Below are 15,174 nucleotides of genomic sequence, written 5' to 3' on the forward strand. Positions count from 1 at the left end.
GTAGCAGGCCCCAGAATCTCTGCAGCAGAGTTGAGAATCCGCTCTCCAAACACTTTCCGCATTCTGATTGTCCGGAGGGGTGGATTTTAAGCAGTCTGCCAGAGCGTTGTCAAAAGACCGCTTTATGGCCGCTGCTTTTCATCTTGGAGACGTTCAGGTGCCTTCTGGCTTTCTTCCTTCGTGGGTGTCGCTAGTGCTGGATGTGGATGTTCGGTTTAGAGACGATGAGACGGTGGTCTGTCCCGCACTCAGGACCACAAGTAGATTTTATCAGACTAACATCCTGCCTGCCTCTCTTCCTGACAATGACGCAGTCAATTAGGTGCCAGTGCTTAGAGTGGGGATGCATCCACTAAGTTCTGTTACGGGTGGGAAGGCGGACGACGGTGATGGTGATCAACAATTCATGTTTGGCACGCAACAGGAATAGAAGAAGGCTTTTGCAGCGGCCAGAATCATATTTCCCAATGACCCCATCCCAGGAGGTGCTGTCAGAGGCTTTTCTTGCGTTGAAGTCACCAAGGATGATAAGCTTCAAACACGAGGAATTCTGCAGATGCTGGAAATTCAAGCAACACACACAAAAGTTGCTGGTGAACGCAGCAGGTCAGGCAGCATCTCTAGGAAGAGGTACAGTTGATGTTTCGGGCTGAGACCCCTCGTCAGGACTAACTGAATGAAGAACTAGTAAGAGATTTGAAAGTGGGAGGGGGAGGGGGAGATCCGAAACGACAGAAGAAGGCAGGAGGGGGAGGGATGGAGCCAAGAGCTGGACAGGTGATTGGCAAAAGGGATATGAGAGGATCATGGGACAGGAGGCCCAGGGAGAAAGACAAGGGGGAGGGGGGAAAAGCCCAGAGGATGGGCAAGGGGTATAGTGAGAGGGACAGAGGGAGAAAAAGGAAAGAGAGAAAAAGAATGTGTGTATAAAAATAAATAACGGATGGGGTACGAGGGGGAGGTGGAGCATTAGCGGAAGTTTGAGAAGTCAATGTTCATGCCATCAGGTTGGAGGCTACCCAGACGGAATACAAGGTGTTGTCCTCCAACCTGAGTGTGGCTTCATCTTTACAGTAGAGGAGGCCGTGGACAGACATATCAGAATGGAAATGGGACATGGAATTAAAATGTGTGGCCACTGGGAGATCCTGCTTTGTCCATTTTGGGAACAAGGGCAATACCTGAGTGCAGTTATTCATAGAACTTGTCCTTGCCATCATCTGGGTTGTTCATGATTGGGGCGGGGGGTAAGCGCTGATGATGCTGACATGCTTCCTACTACATGACGGGGGGGTGGGGAATTTCATGGTCACGAGCCGGTCATTCACACCCTTTGGAGGTCCAGCAGGCTTGCCAGTGATTTCCCTCTTCACGGCAAATCCAACCCCAACCTCAAGTCGGTCTTGATTCCCTCTTCCACTCCAAAACAACGTGTGTCCCACGCCCCTTTCTCAAAGTTCGCCCTCTCCTGCAAGCCGGGTCTCACCGAGTCCGGGCTGTGATATCGATATTACATCGGGCGAGCTCGCTCCCTGTTAGAGCAGTTCTCCTCTGTGGTCTGTCATCATCGAGTCTGTCCAACAGCGTGCGCGCTCTCCACACACCGAGGGTGAGAGCAATAGTCCTCCATTTTCTCTTTGATGTATCTCGACCGCTGTGATGGGTCCCTGCCAGCTGCGGTAAACCGGCTAGGGAAAGAATGGAGCAGGCAATGTTTGGGGCACTTTCCTAGCCCCTTCCTTATCTCGTGGAGGTGAGCAGTACACTTCTGAAAAGGGCTAGTGAGCCGACGGCCACTGCTGCTCCATGTCAGAAGATAACGACCCTGTAGCCTGAACCGCCCGTGTGTGGGTTTGCGGCCACGGCTGCCAGGGTAATTCAGAACTAATGAAGAGCCTCGGCCCAAAATGTTGACTGTTTACTCTTTCCCATAGATGGGGCCTGGCTGCTACGTTCCTCCGGCAATTTGCGTGTATTACTTTGATTTCCAGCATCTGCAGATTTTCTCTTGTCTGTTGGGATCTGTGGTGATTTAAAGATCACAATCAACCCAAGAATGAAAGTAGATCAACACCTTCTGCCCAGGATAGAGGATGTCTTTGCAAACCTTTCTGTAGGAAAACACTTTAGCAAAGTGGACTTAGCTGAGGTCTACTTGCAGATGGAGATGGAAGAAGAGTCCAAAGTGTTTCTCACCATAAACACTCACAAAGGGGATTATCGCGACAATACGCTTATTTTTCCAGTGCCATCTACACCAGCACTCTTGCAGAAAGTTATGGATTAAGTGCTGTAAAGCTGCCCAGGCACTCAGTGTTACCTGGATGTCGTCATTATTACCAGTGAGGATGACAAGGAACATCTCCAAAATCTCAAGACACTGCTAAAAAGATTAGAAGACATGGGCTCAGAGCACAATGCAACAAGTGTGAATTATTTAAACAAAGCATCACTTACCATGGTCACACCATTGATGCGCAAGAATTACACAAATATGCTGAGAAACTCCAAGCAGTGGTGGATGCCCCAAGGCCAAAGAATGTGTCACCGTTGTGGTCCATTTTAGGATGTGTCAATTACTATAACAGGTCCCTGCCAAACCTGGCTACTGTGCTCCACCCATGGACCTCATGACTGCAGATCAGCAAGAGATGGCAGTGGTCAAAGCAGAGTGAAGTTGCTTTCCAAAAGGTAAAGGAAATGGTGATGTCAGACACTGTACTCACATATTGTGATCCACGTCGTCGAGTGAAGCCCGTCTGTGACACCTCGGTTATGGTATAGGTGCAGTCATGTCACAGGCTATGAGTGATGGAAGTGAACACCCCATAGCCTTTGCATCATGGTCCCTTACCTCTGCAGAGAAAAGTTATGCACAGATTGACCAAGAGGTCTTGAGTCTGGTTTGAAGTGTAAAACATTTTAACCATTACTTGTATGGCAGAGAGTTTACCCTTGTTACTAATCATCAACCACTGGAGACCATTTTCAATCCACAGAAGAGTGTTCCACTAACAGCAGCAGCATGAATGCAGAGATGGGCTCTATTTCTTCAGGGACACAAATACAAGGTCAAGTTCAACAGGACAACTAATCATGAAAATACTGGTATGTTGTCCCTTTTACACTTGGAAAAGGAAAAAAATTTTTAAATTGACGAAAAAAGATACACCTGTTCATCAAAGTTGCTGGTGAACGCAGCAGGCCAGGCAGCATCTCTAGGAAGAGGTACAGTCGACGTTTCAGGCCGAGACCCTTCGTCAGGACTAACTGAAGGAAGAGCTAGTAAGAGATTTGAAAGTGGGAGGGGAGGGGGAGATCCAAAATGATAGGAGAAGACAGGAGGGGGAGGGATAGAGCCAAGAGCTGGACAGGTGATTGGCAAAAGGGATATGAGAGGATCATGGGACAGGAGGCCTAGGGAGAAGGAAAAGGGGGAGGGGGGTAAAAGCCCAGAGGATGGGCAAGGGGTATAGTGAGAGGGTCAGAGGGAGAAAAAAGAGAGAGAGAAAAAGAATGTGTGTATACAAACAAATAATGGATGGGGTACGAGGGGGAGGTGGGGCATTAGCGGAAGTTAGAGAAGTCGATGTTCAGTAAAGAAATTAACCCCAAGACTAAGGAATCCTCCACAACGATGAAATCGTTAAGCCTGGGTGGGACAATTTAAAATTTACCATGGTGGAGATGTTTGTGTATAATAGTTGTATTTTTCAGTATACTGTTTATGTGGTTCTGATGCATTCTCTATTGAGTTGAAATTGATAGCTAAGCAGGGAGGAGTGTTGTGTATTTAGTATTTCGGTAATAATTGAAATGGTTGTTGTGATGCGTCTAGTGTGGTGGTGTAGTGAGTGGTGCTTGTCGCTCTCATTTTCAGCTTCCACCACTGGCTAGTGGTCATGTGAAAAGGAGAGCTGAGTGTGTAGGTCTCTCCCTGCCAGTATATAGCCTGTCCACCAGCAAGCCTCATGTAGTGCCTCCTCGCTGGCGACACACGGAAACTGAACTCCTTTCGGACTCAGGCTCAACTATAGAGGACGGGGAGGAGGTCTGGCCCCTGCAGATGTAGCATGCAGGCCCACACGCCCTGGTGCTCGTGAACCAGATTCCCAGGTATGGGTAAATAGCCCACTGCCTTGTGGGCAGCCTCGGGAGAGACGAAGGCCACGGGAGTAAACACAGACAGCAAATCCAGAGTGGAGCCCCTGAGGCGACTGGGTGTCATTGAACATCCTTCTGGCAGCTCCTGCAGCCAAGCTAGTGCCAAACGTATTGCTTCATAAGCTTTCCTTTAGTGAGGGTGAGAGGGGGATCTTGAGGACTGGGCATCTCAGGATCTCCATACCTTCCGCCCCAGCTTGTGACGATGATCATCACCCATTGTCCTTCAAGACAGACAGATGCCAAACAATATTTGAGTAATCTTATAAATATGCTGTTAATTAAACATTCTAATTCGCTGCAGGTTACAAGTGAATTGCTACTATCTGATATACCTCGCTTAAAGTAAACACAAGGTTAGTCTCACATTTTTGACTCCCGTGCCTTCCTTGGCATTAGTTTAACGTTTTGAAGTAACAAAACATAACAAGTGTGTATTCAACAAGTTCTTTCTTGGGTTGCATCAGCCTGAATTTATTTCAACCTTGATAATCTAAATGCAAATAGAATAAAGAGTGAGAAAACTTGGTTCCTCAAGAAAGGTAATGTGGAAAGGTATAGTGAATTATACGAAGAATTACTGGTGGTGCGGACAGCCTGGCGCATCTGTAGCTGTGAACTTCCCATGATTCAGAGCATTTACAAGGACAGGTGTGTAAAAAGGGCCTGAAGGATCTTTGGGGACCTGAGTCACCCCAACCACAAACTGTTCCAGCTGCTGCCATCCGGGAAGCAGTACCGCAGCATAAAAGCCAGGACCAACAGGCTCCGGGACAGCTTCTTCCACCAGGCCATCAGACTGATGAACTCACGCTGATTTGAGTGTACTCTATATTATATTGATTGCTGTATTTATTATAAATTATTATAAATTACTATGATTGCACATAGCACATTTAGATAGAGAAGTAACGTAAAGATTTTTACTCCTCATGTATGTGAAGGATGTAAGTAATAAAGTCAGTTCAATTCATTTACTCCAATGTTTTATTTTGAAAGAATTTACAGGAGTGAAAGGGCTCAACCCCTGGCATAATAAAGGCTGACATAACATTTGCCTTCCCAATTTCTATGCTGCACCTGTATTTTAACCTTCAGTAACATATTACCAAGGGCAACCAGGGCTTTTGCTAATTCAGAACATTACCCACTCTCCCTCCAGTTAAAATAAACATATCTATTTGATATGGTAAAGTGGATGATCTTACTATCTTTTCAAAAATGCATTGCATCTGTCACACTCTCTCATCCACTCACTAATTTGCCCACTTGTTCTTGAAGACCCTTTGCAAAGTAAGAGTGAAGTTTATTATAAAAGTACATGTATGTCACCAGAATCGGAATCTGAATCAGGTTTAATATCACCGGCACATGTCTGGAAATTTGTTAGCTTAGCGGCAGCAGTACAACACAATACATAATAGAGAAAGGGAAAAAATAAAGAAGTAAATCAATTACAGTAAGTATAGACATATACATTAAACAATTAAATTAAAAATAGTGCTAAAACAGAAATAATATTTTAAAAAGTGAGGTAGTGCGCATGGGTTCAATGTCCATTTAGGAATCGTTTGGCAGAGGGGAAGAAGCTGTTCCTGAATTGTTGAGTGTGCGCCTTCAGGCTTCTGTACCTCCTTCCTAATGAAAAGAGGGCATGACCTGGGTGATGGGGTCCTTAATAACAGACACCGCCTTTCCGAGGCAGCGCTCCTCGAAGATGCATTAGATACTACAGAGGCTAGTACCCAAGATAGAGCTGACTAATTTTACAACTTCCTGTAGCTTCTTTCAATCCTCTGCAGTAGCCCCTCATCACCACCCCCCATACCAGACGGTGATGCAGCCTGTCGGGATGCTCTCCACGGTGCATCTGTAGAAATTTTCTTCAAGTGTTTTAGGTGACAAACCAAATCTCCTCAAACTCCTAACGAAATATAGTTGCTGCCTTGCCTTCTTTATAACTGCATTGATGTGTTGGGACCAGGTTAGATCCTCAGAGATCTTGACACGCAGGAACTTGAAATTGCTCACTCTGGCCACTTCTGATCCCCCTGTGAGGATTGGTTTGTGTACCCTTGTTTCACCCTTCCTGGAGTCCACAATCAGCTCTTTCATTTTACTGACATTGAATGCACGGTTGTTGCTGTGACACCACTCCACTAGCTGGTATAACTCACTTGTGTACGCCCTCTCATCACCATCTGAGATTCTGCCAACAATGGTTGTGTCCACAGCAAATTTATAGATGTAGTTGTGCTATGCCTAGCCACACAGTCATGGGTATAGAGAGAGTAGAGCACTGGGCTAAGCACACAGCCCTGAGGTGCACCAGTGTTGATTGTCAGTGAGGAGATATTATTACCAGTCCGCACAGATTATAGTCTTCGGTTAGGGAGCCGAGGGTCCAGTTGCAGAGGGTGGTACAGAGACCCGGGTTCTGTAGCTTATCAGTCAGGATTGTGGGAATGATGGTGTTAAATGCTGAGCTATAGTCAATGAATGGCATTCTAACAGGGGTGTTTACATTGTCCGGGTGATTTAAGGCCGTGTGAAGCGCCATTGAGATTGCGTCTGCCATAGATCTATTGTGGTGGTAGGCAAATGGAAGTGAGTCCAGGTCCTTGCTTAGGCAGGGGTTAATTCTAGCCATGACCAGGTATTTCATCAGTGCAGATGTGAGTGCTACCGGACAATAGTCATTAAGGCAGCTCACACTGAGAGGTTGAAAATGTGCTTGAATACTCCCGCTGGTCGGCACAAGTTTTCTGAGCCTTAACAGGTGCTCCTTTGGGGCCTGCCGCCTTGCAAGGATTCACCCTCCTGAAAGACAGCCTGACATCGGCGTCCGAGACCGAGGTCACAGGGTCAGTGAGGGCAGCAGGGATCGTCAGGGCTGAGGTTATGCAACGCTGAAGTTCATTTTCTTGCAGGCATACTCAGCAAATCTGTTGAACAGGATCAATGAAAGATCAGAATGCAGAACACACTGTGCAAATGCAGTATAAATAAATAGCAATAAATAACAAGAACATGAGATAACTAGATCCTTAAAGTGAGATCATTGGTTGTGGGAACATTTCAATGCTGGGGGCGAGTGAGTGTAGTTATCTAACATCTTTGCCAGAAATCAACCACGGAGAGTTAGCGCAGATGCTGATTAAAATAAAATCAGGTCGCGGTATTTCCACGGGTGGAACCTCGAGTTGTTGTGGACCGCAACGCAAAATGATCTCTGCCGGTGACAGGGAAATAATTGGAGTTTGCTCTAAAAAGATTTGACCCCGACGTGATTTGAACACGCAGCCTTCTGATCTGGAGTCAGACGCGCTACCGTTGCGCCACGAGGTCCTGCTTCTGGTGCATGTAGTTGTGCTAATCAGCTGACGACCGCTATGTTGTAATGTTGCATTGGTCTCGGCTGCTCTTCCTCTGAGCAACTGGGGTGGTGACGTCACGGAAAGGGGAGACCGGGGGTGTGGCTCGGTGACGTCATGGGGAGGCGGGGCGAGAGGCGAGCCCCGTGTGCTGTGCAAGAACGTTAGCGGGAGGCGGAGCCTCCGTCCGCTGCGGAGTGACATCATCGGGAGGCGGAGCCGCCTGGCCCCTGTCTTTAGGCGGGGAGACCCCGTGCCTCTTCCTTTTGGCGGCCATGGCGGACGGCTTCAATAAGGTGCTGGTCCTGCGCGGCGGGTTACTCGTTCCCTTCCACTTTTCCGCTCCCTCCGTCTCCATCTTCATCCCCCCCCGCCTCGTAGCAGCGGCCTCAGACGATGCTTGCTGCCGGGTGGCCAGGCCAGGCTAGGCTGTGCCCTCCGGGCTCGGCCGCGTTCAGGCCCGAAGCCCACAGGTGGGCCTCCGGCAGCGTCTAATCGCACCGCCACGGGCGGCCGCTCTTGAGGTCCCGCTTTTGCTCGGGATTTAATTTGTGGGCAGCGTTGGCTATTAGGCCCCTCGCTTTTGTCCCATCATCCGGCGAGATGATGACTAGGCCCGGCGCCGGGTGAGTTTCCCTTCCCACCCTTTCTTCCAACCCCCACCCCCACTTGGCGTGTAGTATAACCGTGTGGTTTGCAGCCAGATAGTATTCCCGGCCTCGGGGCCCTCGGGTTGCGGGCGGCGGAGACACTGCTGCTTAACGGGGGAAGGTCTGGATTCTCCTCCCTAGGACTCAGCCCGCCTGGCAACACGCGGTCGCTCCTTCCCTGTTGGGGCCAGGTGGTCAGAGGAATGGGATGGGTGAATCAGTGCTACTTTTCAGGATCGGGCTTAATATCACCGGCTTATGTAGTGAAATTAATCATCTTTGTGGCAGCAGTACAATGCGATATTTAATATTAGCCAAAAACTGAATTGCAGTACATATGCGTATATTTAAAATACGTATTCAAAGATTGAAAGCACATTTACTATCAAATGTGCTTTGAGTACATTTATGTGTGTGTATGTATATATATTTAGTTCAATTAGATATGTAGGGTAAATATGTTAAAAAAAAGTAGTGAGGTAGTGTTCACGGGTTCATTGTCCATTCAGAAAACGGCTGGCAGAGGGGCAGAAGCTGTTACTGAATCGTTCAGTGTGTCTTCAGATTCCTGTACCTCCTTCCTACTGGTAACAATGCAAAGAGGGTGCCCTTTTGACCCATTTTTCTGTGCTGCTACTTTTCAGCCATTCAATTTAAAATGCACTTCACAGTAATTCTTAGTTTGGTGTTGCTAGGGGTGTTTTCCTTACACTTGTTTCTTTGTTTCCATGCAGGTCCTCCTCCTCGATGGCCGAGGCCATCTCCTTGGTCGCTTGGCTGCCATCGTGGCCAAACAGCTCTTACTAGGTACTTGATCGTTTAAAGCAATATGGTTACTTTGTGCGGCATTTCATCTATTTACGTCTATGGGGAATTATTTCATTCTGAATGTTTCAATGAGAATACCTTCTGAGATGTATTTCCATTGTAATTGTTATGGGGGTAATAAGTTTTAACATTAGAAAATAAGGCCATTAGATGTAGGAGCAGAATTGGGCCATTTGTCCCATCATATCTGCTCCACCATTTCTTCATGCCTGATACTTTCCTTAGTCCCAATCTCATACCTCTCCCTGTAGCTCTTCATGCCTTGGCTAATCAAGGAGCTATCACTCTGCATTTATTATATCCAATAACTTGGCCTCCATAGCTGTCAGCGGCAAAGAATTCCACTCCCTGGCTAAGAAATTCCTCATCTTCATACTAAAAGGGTGCCCCTCTACTCTGAGGCTGTTTCCTCTGGTCTTGCGTTCCTCCACCGTAGGAAATTTCATCTCCACATCCACTCTATCGAGGCCTCTCAACGTTTGGTGGTTTTTCAAAGCCATCAAATGCTCCTCATCAACCCTGGAATCATTTTCATGAACCTCCTTTGAGCCCTCTCCAATGATCTGTGCTTTTATATTTGCATGGGAGGAGTCTTTGGGTTCTAACCATTGACTTTTTCATTCTCTGGGGCTCTCCTCTTTTTGTGGATGTTTGCAAAGAAAAGGAATTTCAGGGTGTATACTGTATAGATTTCTTTGACATTAAATGTACATATTGAAACATCCCATCTTTTTCTCTCAAGGCCATAAAGTGGTCGTGGTGAGATGTGAAGGGATCAACATTTCTGGCAACTTTTACCGAAACAAGCGTAAGTTTATCTGCCTCCTCATCCCGAAGCTTGTGTGTCAGATCTAACAAAACTGTTAGAATAAAGTATAAAGACTGTTTGTCAGTGATGAATTATTGTTCGAGTTTCATGACAATGAGAATATCTCACATGCACTACCATCTGAGACGCAGTCAACTCAAATAGTTAAATTTGTAGTCATATCCAAATTATGTAGGATTATAAACAAATTCAAATTTGTAGTGAAGCACTAAATAGTGTGTTTAATTCTTTATCCATTTAAATAATATTGGAGGTAATAAAGATTTTTGTGTAAATAAGTGTTGGATTTCTGCAGTTATGCAGCTAATTCTCTTTTTGTGTAGTTAAATATCTTGCTTTTTTGCGCAAGAGGATGAATACTAATCCTTCTCGTGGCCCATATCACTTCAGAGCACCAAGTCGGATCTTCTGGAGGACAGTAAGAGGTAAGACTGCAAACGTCCGCAATCATTGTACATTCCTGTCTGTATTGGTACCACCGTAATTTTTTGTAGTCTTCCAGGGTGCAGTCTCATTTAAACCCAACAATGATAGCATAGAATTGGAATGGGGCACTTATGTTATTTTAGAACTTTGGCATGATATATCAGTTTGATGTAATTAGAGCTCCAAGTTCTGACTGAACACTAAAATGTGATAATGGCAAATGGTGCAAGCAGAGATAAGAGCTACTCGTCTGAAACTGCAGGCTTAGTTTTTAATGTTATTCTTAATGAGCATTGGGAGCCAGGCAGAAACTACTGGAATGCACTTCGCCTACCCATTACCTTGGTCAACTCAGATCCACAAAACTGGTATGAAAGCAACTCCACACACAGGGATTGCTTAAAATGGCCAATTAACGATATCCATGTGTAACACTTGCTTTGCCTAGTGACATGATCTCGGGGGTGGCGCCCCCTACCCGGCCAAACTTTAGCACTCTTGTTTGGGTGGATGCTGCGTATTGTGTCCCCTGAACCCTAAAATAACATTCAGTTCACAATGTGCGGTTGAGATTTTATATTTAAGTATGGGGTTAGTGGAGAAACAAAAGAAAAGGCACTAATAATCTCCCAAACATGTTCAGTCCACAAAATTTGGAGCTCATGGATTCCCTTTGGCTGATCCTCCTCCGCTGGTCGTCGACCCCTGGGCTCCCACCCCGAGCCCAGGCCCAGCGGGTCCGGCAACTGTCTCCTCAAGCCACGTCTTCTCTCTTCATCCTCCTCGGATCTTCTCCCCCAGGACCGCGCAAACAGCTTTCACACAAAGAATAACATCTATCCCAATTGGTTAGCAAATGAATACAAGTCCCGTTATCACGAATTATAACCCGAACATGCTGCTATAGAGAACCACTGCCTCAGCAGTTAACAGTACAGAGAAGCCATTTTATTCACCTTAGCAGTAACATAAAAGAAGAAACCCTTACACATGCAAGCTGTAGATAGTAGAATCTGGCTGCTTTTTTTAGATTGTCATTACCATGATCTATGGTAAATCTGCATGTGTAGACATCCTAATTGTATTTTAGTGCTAGTGAATGCTTTGCTACTGATTCATGGTATATGGGACATTGTCTGGAAGCAGTGTATTATGGATGAAGGTCCGAATGGAGAAGGGAAGCCTTGATGTGAAGGCGGTCGTTTATGGGATTAGCTGGTAGGCAGAGTCACGGATCAATAACACCTAAAAGATGGTTTGGATAGATCTATGAATAGGAAAACCTTAGAGTCTGGATTCCCAACTTGGGGTCCATAGACCTCTCGGTTAACGGTAAGGGTCCATGGCATAAAAGGGTTGGGAACCCCTGCTCTGGAGGAAGATGGGCCAAATAGTCATGTTCAGAATGGACAAATTTAGCTGGAGGTTTGACATCCTTATCTTTAGGGATTTACTGGTACTTTCTAGTCTGGTACTGTTGGAAGAGTGACTCGTGTAATTGGTTCTTGGTCTATCTTGATCCAGAGTTTCAATTCTGTTGTAATATATTCTTGTGTGATATCAAGCAGTGGGTGTAAGGCACATGCAGCGTGGCAGAATAGAGCTTTATTTAATAAACAGTGCCCTTTCATTCCTTTAGAAAATGGCTGTACTCTTTATCAGATTTGAGGAATGTTTAGTTTTGATATTAAAACACTATTGTATATCAGTATTTCTGTCCACACTGGAACATGGAGAACTTTTTTCTGGGAGGTCTTGGTGGAATAATGGGCTGTTACTTTCTGATTCTACATTGAGCACAAACTGACATGTTAATTTCTGGTGATTTAAGGCATGTTGCCACACAAGACCAAGCGAGGTCAAGCTGCCTTGGACAGACTGAAGGTCTTTGATGGGATTCCACCTCCATATGACAAGGTGACTGAATATGATGATGTTGAATACTTTTTGCCTGGCCTCTGTCGCTGATGAATTATTATACCTACATTGTTTGATGTTTAAAATGAGAACAAACTATACTGAGACTGGATGGGGTGGGATGATCAATTTTGTCCTTTCCTCTTGCTCTATTTAATCTGCAGAATTTGTTTTTAGAGGAAGCGCATGGTTGTACCAGCAGCCCTGAAGATTGTACGTCTGAAACCAACTCGCAAGGTAATACTAAACATTGTTTTGTGTGATTTCTAAATGTTTCTGGCTATGTCAGTTCTCTACCAGAAGAGATCCTCTGAGTTGGGGGGGGGGGGGTAGTTTTTGGTAATTCCTGCAAATGTCATGGTTCTGTGCTACTCTATCATGACATGCATTTTGTCAGCTTGTCAGGCTTGTTCACAGTTTAAGATCCCTGTGAACTTATTTTCAGACTCTCTCCACTTTTAATTACTCTTAGCAGGGTGCTATGAACTCTCAGTTCCCCACATTAAACCGTTTGCCAGGTTTTTCTCCCAGGCACTGTCTGTCAGTATCCCATTGTAGAGCCATAATTGGAATTTTATTGGGCATTTAGCAGGTTTTTTCTAGTTTGGTGCTAGGAAGTCTGATAATCTGGTAGGAAGATGTCCCATAATTCAGAGGTTCACAATTTGTGATATTTTTTCCTCTATTACACTGGACTCTACGTGTATAGCTAGGGATCTGCATTTATCTTTCGAGAGCTTTGTCTTCATTCTTGCTTTACATACTGTATGACACTACCATGGCTGATAATCTATGCTGATACTAAATAGTGATGAACAGCCTTAAACAGTTGACTGTGCAATGTGTCCCTTTAATTTTTTTGTTTCGTTGTCAAAAACTAAAATTGGATCCATTGCTATTAATCCTAATCATGGAGTGAAGTTCTGACAATCACCATCAACCTTACATAATGATTGGAGTAAAAGTGCTGGCCATTTTTTTTGAGATTTGAGTGGGCATTGGATAGTTCACCTGCAGCAATTATTTTCATCAGGCCAAGTAGTCTTAAGATGTATTTTGCAGTCATGTGAAAAATGGACTCGTTATCTCCTTGCAGTTTGCTGTTCTTGGTCGCCTCGCTCATGAAGTTGGTTGGAAATACCAGGCAGTCACAGCTACTCTTGAAGAGAAGCGAAAAGAAAAGGCCAAGCTTTACTACGAGAAAAAAAAGAAAACTTTGGTGAGTGATATTTTTCTGTTCCTCTATATGATTATCGTTTGAAGTAGTTTGTCAACCTCCCTCTCCAACCAACAGACCTTTATCTTTCTCAATACGATGCTGGAGTTCCTCTGACATTGTGCATGTTGCTTTGGATTTCCAGCATCTGCAGATTTTCTCGTGTTTTATCTCTCCTGCCTGTACATGGAAATCTGAGTTGATGGTGGGTGCTAGTGTAAGGATGTTGAGTATTGGGTTGGCTTTTACATTTAGTGCATTCATGGGAAAATTTGTGCATAGCTGAAGGAGGAGCTTTCAAGGTCTTGTTCTAATGAATAATAATTTAATAATTTTAATTCTTTTTGCACACCAACTTTTTTTGCTGATGACTGCTTTGTAAATTCTGTTGGCAGAAACTGAAGAGATTGGCTGAGAAGAACGTTGAAAGTAAAATCGCCAAGTACACTGAAGTCCTGAGACAACATGGTGTCCTTGTTTAATATATTTGCTATGGCATTGACAATAAATGTATTTTAAAAAAGATAATTATTCTGGTTTCATTTAGTATCTTACCAAAACTTATTTTGTGACTGTTAACTTGTTCATCTTAATAAATGAAATTAATCTAATGGAAAGGAGAGAGGGAGACTGTAAAGGAACCTATATCCTAAGAAATATAATTTCTACAAGAAATATGAAACTTCCATAGTTCTACAATGCAGAGCATTCTGACAGGCTGCATCACTGTCTGGTATGGGGGGAGCTACTGCACAGGACTAAAAGAAGCTGCATAGGGTTGTAATTCTAGTCAGCTCCATCTTGGGTACTAGCCTACAAAGTACCCAGGACATCTTCAGAGAGCAGTGTCTCAGAAAAGCAGCATCCATTATTAAGGACCTCCAGCACCCAAGGCATGCCCTTTTACCATCAGGTAGGAGGTACAGAAGCCTGAAGGCACACACTCAGCGATTCAGGAACAGCTTCTTCCCCTCTGCCATCTGGTTCCTAAATGGACATTGAACCCTTGGACACTACCTCACTTTTTATATACAGTATTTCTGTTTTGCGTGTTTTTAATCTCAATATACATACTGTAATTGTTTTTTTCATTCTAGATTGTGTTGCCTTGGATTGTTGCTGTTAAGTTAACATTTCATGTCACGTGCTGGTGATAATTCTGATTCTGAAATCCTTAGTGCAAGAGGAATTATAAAGCAGTATTTGAACTTGGCATCAAATTCAGAGTGGACATTGCTTTTTCTTGCTGTTTGTGCATCTTTGGATGTTCCAAACTTTACTACTATATACATAATCTGAAGCATCTCAAATTAGGTTGCAGCTCCATAAAAACATATGGTAGTGAACTAAATTCTTCATTAATTTAAGAACTGGCTAATCTTAGGTCCATTTTTCCAAATGTAGGAGGATCTGCAATGGAAAATAAAAATTTAAAATGTATTGACTACCAGTAGTGGCCAATTCTTGATCAGAATTTTCCTCAAGCTCTGTGCATTTAATGAATAGACCAGTTTCAATATGTTGCCATTTGGCCCTTCCACCTCCAATGTATATCCCTAAGGATATCACACTTACATTTTGTAGCACATTCCAATATATAATTTTCTACCATGTCTAAACTTTGCCATATGGTTTTCAATACAAGTAATTCTTGTAGGTAATTTGCTATGGAGTGTAAACAATTTTTAACTTGACCATGCCACTGCCAAATTGTAGCAATCAAGTTTTTGTAAGAAGTTAATGATGTTCCAGTTTTAATGCTTTAACTTC

The 15,174-nt window shown here is 44.4% G+C and overlaps 1 protein-coding gene and 3 non-coding genes across 4 annotated transcripts; 3 read left to right on the forward strand and 1 right to left on the reverse strand.

Annotated features, from left to right (window-relative positions):
• Positions 1-7,440: 7,440 nt before the first annotated feature.
• trnaw-cca (transfer RNA tryptophan (anticodon CCA)) lies at positions 7,441-7,512 on the reverse strand. Its single transcript has one exon. It is a non-coding gene; the product is annotated as a tRNA-Trp (tRNA).
• A 244-nt stretch (positions 7,513-7,756) lies between these two features.
• rpl13a (ribosomal protein L13a) lies at positions 7,757-13,932 on the forward strand. The gene is made up of 8 exons (XM_072246277.1): positions 7,757-7,834; positions 8,923-8,995; positions 9,759-9,824; positions 10,169-10,270; positions 12,103-12,188; positions 12,366-12,425; positions 13,285-13,407; positions 13,800-13,932. The coding sequence occupies exons 1-8, from the start codon at positions 7,814-7,816 to the stop codon at positions 13,884-13,886; spliced, it is 618 nt and encodes a 205-aa protein (XP_072102378.1). The 5' UTR covers positions 7,757-7,813; the 3' UTR covers positions 13,887-13,932.
• On the forward strand, positions 9,902-9,975 carry LOC140190329 (small nucleolar RNA Z195/SNORD33/SNORD32 family). Its single transcript, XR_011883591.1, has one exon. It is a non-coding gene; the product is annotated as a small nucleolar RNA Z195/SNORD33/SNORD32 family (small nucleolar RNA).
• Positions 12,229-12,300, forward strand: LOC140190330 (small nucleolar RNA SNORD34). The gene has a single exon (XR_011883592.1). It is a non-coding gene; the product is annotated as a small nucleolar RNA SNORD34 (small nucleolar RNA).
• Positions 13,933-15,174: the final 1,242 nt, after the last annotated feature.

The sequence above is a fragment of the Mobula birostris genome, chromosome 29 (assembly GCF_030028105.1).
Source record: "Mobula birostris isolate sMobBir1 chromosome 29, sMobBir1.hap1, whole genome shotgun sequence".
NCBI lineage: Eukaryota > Metazoa > Chordata > Chondrichthyes > Myliobatiformes > Myliobatidae > Mobula > Mobula birostris.